At 43.0% G+C, this 6,599-nt stretch overlaps 1 protein-coding gene across 1 annotated transcript in view; it reads left to right on the top strand.

Moving 5' to 3' along the window:
• Nucleotides 1–690: 690 nt before the first annotated feature.
• The window catches only part of LOC136697309 (chemokine-like protein TAFA-1), a 25,802-nt gene continuing 19,893 nt past the window's right edge, over nt 691–6,599 (top strand). The window contains exons 1-3 of the mRNA XM_066672343.1: nt 691–700; nt 946–1,053; nt 4,212–4,352. Coding sequence (XP_066528440.1) covers nt 691–700; nt 946–1,053; nt 4,212–4,352 — 259 coding nt within the window. The remainder of the gene's footprint in view (nt 701–945; nt 1,054–4,211; nt 4,353–6,599) is intronic.

The following is a 6,599-nucleotide window of genomic DNA, read 5'->3' as shown; positions in this document are numbered from 1 at the left end:
CTGAGGACGTACCTTCAGCGGACCGTCTGAAATGTGTAGGACACTGTGGCTGTGGAATATAATGTTACCTGTACCTGCTCCTCAGAGGTGAGAACACGTCGCTCAAGTGAAAAGTCACCGCAGCAGTGTTTTGTGGATGTAGTGTAGGAACCTTGTCTGAAAACTTGCAGTCGCGCTGCATCAAATATGAGACACTCAGGGCTGATGAATATGCAAATGAGTCTGGGATTAGTGAGAGAGGTTTTTTTTGTTAATTTTAGATATGGAGGTGTCAGACTGTATGGCGTTTTATAAAAACTTAAAAAACAAAACTGCAGAATCACTGCGCGATATTATTATTTCACTGGGCTGTGCTCACTGAGGGATGGAGGGGAGGTGGAGGACCATCCCACTCATATTCATAACTAACCATAGCTGTGTGTTGTGTTTTCGAAGCATGTCATAGAGACACCTGGGTTCCAGATGAATATGTGTGTGTTTGTGTGTGTGTGTGTGTATGTCTGGTGACTTTTATACACCACCTTACATGAAAATTAGGGACCTGTAAAATTAACCTGTAATATCTCCTTAAAAAAATTATTGACACTCCAAAGTAATTACATATATATTACTTAGTTTGTAACACAGTTATTACATTCTGGCTCATTGACATTTTTTATAGCCATCCAGTATTAGTAGGAATTAGTGCCAATGACCAATGGTCAGTATTTGAAGGGGATATATAAAGAGACCCCCATACAACATTTAATTCATTCATTCATTCATTCATTCATTCATCTATAATATGTACAACTTCATCCTGGTCACGGTCATAAATACAGAGCCTACCCAGAATCAATGACCCTATGACCCTATAGATCTCGCCTGTCTCCAACAGGATATTCATGGCTGGTTCTTACAGCACTCTCCTCTGGACACCCCTATCCCCTTTCATTCTCGTCTCAGCCCGAAACATCCACCCCCCAGAGATGCTTGCCTTGTGCAATGGCTCGTTCACTGTGTATCACCGTCACTGTTTGACCAGCTTGGCTAATGGCTCGCTAGGCCTGCTGGGTAATGCACAACAGCCTGGAACACTTTAACCTCAGCTAAACAGTGTTAAGGGCTGAAGGCAAAGATCAGACACACAGAGGGGTTGCAGGGGTCAGGCCTTGGTTCTGTGTGATTAGTAACACACTGGAACTGGACGCATACACTGTACAAACTGGACCTTCCTGATCATCAGTGAAGATTCATCAACATTCTGCTCTGTTCTCGTTTCTCATCCTTGTTTCACCTCTCCTCGTTTTTTTCTCTTTCCATTTCTTATTCTCTTTTGTTCTCGTTTTAGTTCTCTTCTTTTCACTTTTCTTTACTTCTCTTGTTTCTTTCTCTTCTCTTCACTTCACCCCTCTTCACTTCTCATCCCTTCAAGTCTTTTCTCTTCTCTTCTCTTTTATTCTTTTCTCTTCTATTTTCTTCTCTTCTCTTGACTTCTCGTCCCTTCTCTTCTCTTATCTTCATTTGCTTCTCATCTCTTCTCTTCATTCTCCTCTCTTCTCTTTTCTTTTCTTTTCTTTTCTTTTCTTGACTTTTCTTCTGTTTGTTCTCTTCTCATCTCTTCCCTTCTCTTTTCTTCCCTTCATTCTCTTCTCTTCTCTTCATTCTCTTTTCTTTTCTTGACTTTTATTCTCTTTGTTCTCTTCTCTTTTCTCTTCTCTTTTCTTTACTTTTCTTTTCTTGATTTTCCTCTTTGTTCTCTTCTCATCTCTTCTCCTTTCTTCCCTTCATTCTCTTCTCATCTCTTCTCTTCATTCTCTTCTTTTTTCTTCTCTTCATTCTCTTCTCATCTCATCTCCTTCTCTTCTCTTCTCTTTTCTTGACTTATCTTCTCTTCATTTTCTTCTCTTCTCTTCTCTTCTCTTCTCTTCTCTTGTTTTTGCAGTTCTCATCTATCTTTCTTTTCTCCTATTCCTCTCATCTCTCTTTCACTCCCCGAAGCTCTTCCATTGTTATTTCCGTTAGTGGCTTTTTTGCCCTCTTTGTGTTTTTTACTCTTCTTTTTGTCACAATGGGGTCCTTTCTGCCGCAGTGCGTGTCCTGTTAAGTGTGTGTGTTTGTGTGTGTGTGTGTGTTCCCACACATATCGGTGACATAGTGTCCTCTTCTCTTCCTCTTTTTTTCCTTCCTCCTCTATCTCATGCTACTTTTCTCCCTTCTATTCACACCACATCTTACCTCTTTTCTTCCTCTTCTTCCCTCCTTTTCTTCCTCTACTTCATTCTCTCTTTTTCTTCCCTCTTATTCCTCCCTCATCCTCTTCTTCCTTATTGTTCTGATCTCTTCTTCATTCCATGTCTCTGCTCCTTCTCTTCCTCTCCTTCCCTCCATTCACGTCCTTCCTCTTCTTCCTCATTTCTCTTCTTATCCTTAGGAAGAATCCTCATGTTCCTCCCTGTGTCTCTCCTCCTCATCACTTCACTCCTCTCCTTCCCTCTTTCTCTTGCCTGGTTCTTGGCTCCCCCCTGGCGCTGATCAGAGCTGTGTGGAAAGAAGACAGTCAGAGTGTTAAGGGTAATTTGCGATGCACAGAAGAGGAGAATTGGCAGTAGCTACACGGAGAGTTGGAGTGTGCAGAGAGCAGCAGAGAGTCTGTAATTTCCTCTTTAGCGTCCTTTTACGAGGGGCATTTAAACTAATGCTACATTAACAGCGTACAGTAGCAGGTTAGTGTGTGACGTACGGCGTCTGGGAGAGGGCTGGGAAAGCTCCAGTTTACAGTAACATTTATGAATGTGGTGTTACCTTTAAAACTTTACTTTCTCTGAACATTCAGCCTGCTAAACACGAGTGAGTGAGTGAGTGAGTGAGTGAGTGAGTGAGTGAGTGAGCGAGTGAGTGAGTGAATGAGTGATTGAGTGAGTGAGATAGAAACAATGCTTATTAATTGCTTCTAAGATCCCTGCTGTACCTTTGAATGGACATTTACTTTACACTGTCCACACCTGTAGCAACCTAACCCTGTACCTGAGCAGGGGCTAAATGCCCAGTGTCCTTGGTGGGTCCTCATACCTTGACAGACATATTGCCCCACTGCTGGTTGTGGCTCACTCAGGCCTTGTGTTTTTATCAACTTCACTTCCATCTGCCCCATCTGTAACGTATGATCAATGAGCAGATGGAAATTGTGACACTTGAAAAGGACACAACTGACTCCAAACACATCCTTCTTAGAAATCAATGGGGTGGCCGCTCAGCTGCAGCTGGGACAAACACAACCAAGAGAAAATGCCACAGCTGGAGTTTCCCGCTCTGTGTTTTTATGGACTGACTGACCATTGTAAACGGGTGTTTGGTCAAGACCCCCGCCGATCAGTGCCATGTGGAGCGAGTTACACATTTTGGGACAGTGTATCAGTGTGTAAAGCAGGGAGTAAACCCAGTGCAGCTCAGTGGATGTAGCTGTGTCTTGGAGATGTGTAAGTACTCGTGTTTTGTCTCCGTCTTCTCAGGCGTATCATTCTTTTTGTCTGTACTCTTCTCTTACAAAATGTGTCACTAAAATATTCATGTGTGTTTCTGAAGCATGTCATCGGGACGCCTTGGTGCCTGATGCGTGTCATGGATGTGTGTGTGTCTGTGTGTGTGTGTGTGTTTTGTTCTGTATGAGTCACTATGGGTCGGGTCGCTGACAGTGTGTGTTTTTGAGAGTCTCTGATTTGTGTATTACTGATTTATACATTTCCCTGATGGCTGTTTGTGTGTGTGTGTGTGTGTGTGTGTGTGTGTGTGTGTGTGTGTGTGTGTGTGTGTGTGTGTGTGTGTGTGTGTTTGTGTGTGGTTTGGGACCTTTATAATTAAGCCCTAACATGTTCTATTTATGAGTCTTTCCATAATGTGAGCCAATATAAAGTCATATTTGTTGTAACTCCAATGTGATTACATTTTTATTACATGGTTTATTACATTGTTATATAGATGCCGGGAGATTTTTGCATATGGAACGGACAAAAACAAAGCTAAACTTGATCACAGTAGTTTTTCTTTCCAAAATAATGATGTGGTGTGTGTGTGTGTATGTGTGTGTGTGTGTGTGTGTGTGTGTGTGTGTGTGTGTGTGTGTGTGTGTGTGTGTGTGTTTTATGTTGTTGATTACCTCTAATCGATGTGTGTTTGCAGTGTGTGTTTCAATAACAGTGGGTGTGTGTGTATATGTGTGTGTTTTCCTACAGAAGGTGGGAAATGTGAGGTGATCGCAGCTCATCGATGCTGTAATAAGAATCGGATCGAGGAGCGTTCTCAGACGGTGAAGTGCTCATGTCTCCCCGGGAAAGTGGCCGGAACGACACGCAACAAGCCCTCCTGTGTGGACGGTAGGGAAACGGTCACTGTTATTGATTTCACAGACTTCAGCAGTAACATTTTATAAGTGTTGTGTTAAAGAAATATAATAATAATAACAATAACAATGATAATAAATATAATTAAGCAATTCTCTTATTCACAGCAGCTTTCAGTTCTAATCCTGGTGCAGTGTTATGTAAATGATGTAATGTTAGGACTCTTTATACCCCTCTGGCTGACACTTGGTGTTGGACACGGTGACCTTTGTCTGAAGTGAGCTGCAGTTGCTTGAGAGTGTCCTATGTTCACCAGTGTTTTTTCTATAGACTTTACACTCTGTGCTCCTCAGTGTTATTAAAGTATCTGTGTGGGTCATTACACCACATCTCTACTTCAGTGTTTTAGAAACCAACCATTTAAAGGGTTAATGTGTAGAAAACTAATAACCAAACTAAGACAACCCCCCTCCTCCCAGCTTCAGCGAGCGGAAGCATGACAGTAACACGGTTAGTGATGCCGCCACCTCTGAACTGATCCCACTGTTGGCTTTATTTATTCCCGTGTCATTTCCGAGTGGCTTCCCAGCTGACACATTTTAGCAGGATATATTTATCCCAGAAGCTGGTCTTTTCTGTCACATAAAGCCCTTAAGTGTGCAGTAAAGTTGCTGATGCAGAAGCAATGCGCCGGTGCAGGTGCGCTGTTCCTGCCGCTTCACACCGGCTGTCACCTCGGCGTCACTTCGCACCGCTCATGCACCAGTTGCATGTAAATGCCAAGGGGCTAGCGTGACCTCTCTGGGAAAAGTTGCACTGTTCCTGAGTCAAGCCAAAATGTGTTTCATAAACCGCCAGTCAGCCATAAGATTAAAACCACCAACAGGTGAACTCAGTAACACTGTGTTATCAACACCTGCAGTTCACCTGCTGTGTACTGTATCCCACCCCATGAAAGGTGGCAGTGTTATTCACTTCTCTAACCAACTTGGCCTGACTGGGGCACTTCGGAGGAATATAAACAGAGGAAGAGAAGGCAGCTTTATCTGTGAATGGACAGTGCCTGAATCTGACGTTTTACCATAAAACAAAGGGTTTCATTTAATTTTTCCACTTTTCTGTTGTTGTTTGTTGTTGTTGTTGTTTGTCATTTTCGTTCCTCACAGTCTGAATTATTTTTACATTTTTTATTGTTAAAGTGGTTGGACAACACCATCATCGGACTCTGGGAGACTGACATATTCTACCTCTCTGAACACAGACCCCTGACTTTCCACTAAACACTACACTGTAAAAAATTGCTGTAAATTTACAGCAGGGCGGCACGGTGGTGCAGCAGGTAGTGTCTCAGTCACACAGCTCCAGGGGCCTGGAGGTTGTGGGTTTGATTCCCGCACCGGGTTACTGTCTGTGAGGAGTGTGGTGGTTCTCCCTGTGTCTGCGTGGGTTTCCTCTGGGTGACTGTCTGTGAGGAGTTGGTGTGTTCTCTCTGTGTCCGCGTGGGTTTCCTCCAGGTCTTAGAGTCTGCACAATATCTACACGAGATGCAACTTTCGCCACTCACTGAAAGACACTATGTCAATTCTGACACGCCCAGGTCTGAAGGTACAGTCCTACTTTCACTACAAGTCGAAAAAAAAAAGGAAATATTGAACCAAAAGAACTTAAAGAATAATATTCCTCTTTTCCCTGACAAAGAAATAGTGAAGAGCAGAAAAGAAAAACTGGTGAGAGTTGAAGAAAACAAGTGAAATCCCATTTCTTATTTTAATACACCACATAAAAATGTGTACTCCCAGTATGTTTGGATTTAGCCTCAGATGCTCAGATAAATGCTACACCGACCCAAACAGGAACTCAGGGAGGCCGATGTGTTTTCAGAATTCTGGTCATTGTTTCGTGATTTTGAGCCGCTCCCTCAAACCATATGCAAATGCCAAAGGGGCAAGTGTGTGTCCCCCAAATACAAGTTTAGCTCTTTCAAAGACAACAAAGTGAACAGAATGTGTTTGTATAGATCTAAGCAGTGTGGTAGCTGTGGAACAGGGTGTAGAGGAAGTGGTGGAAAGCCTCAGGGTTGGGGAAAATCAAAGAAAGCGACACATAGAGATTCTGTTGAACTTTGAAGGCAGTGGTAGACAAAGCGGTAATTCACTGGGTTCTTGATTTCCTATGTGAGCCTGTGTGTGTGTGTGTGTGTGTGTGTGTGTGTTTGTGTGTGTGTGTGTGTGTGTGTGTGTGTGTGTGTGTGTGCACATGCACTGCCTGAATATGAAACGA

Source organism: Hoplias malabaricus, chromosome 5, assembly GCF_029633855.1.
Source record: "Hoplias malabaricus isolate fHopMal1 chromosome 5, fHopMal1.hap1, whole genome shotgun sequence".
Classification (NCBI taxonomy): domain Eukaryota; kingdom Metazoa; phylum Chordata; class Actinopteri; order Characiformes; family Erythrinidae; genus Hoplias; species Hoplias malabaricus.
This window is presented reverse-complemented; position numbering and strand designations above follow the sequence as displayed.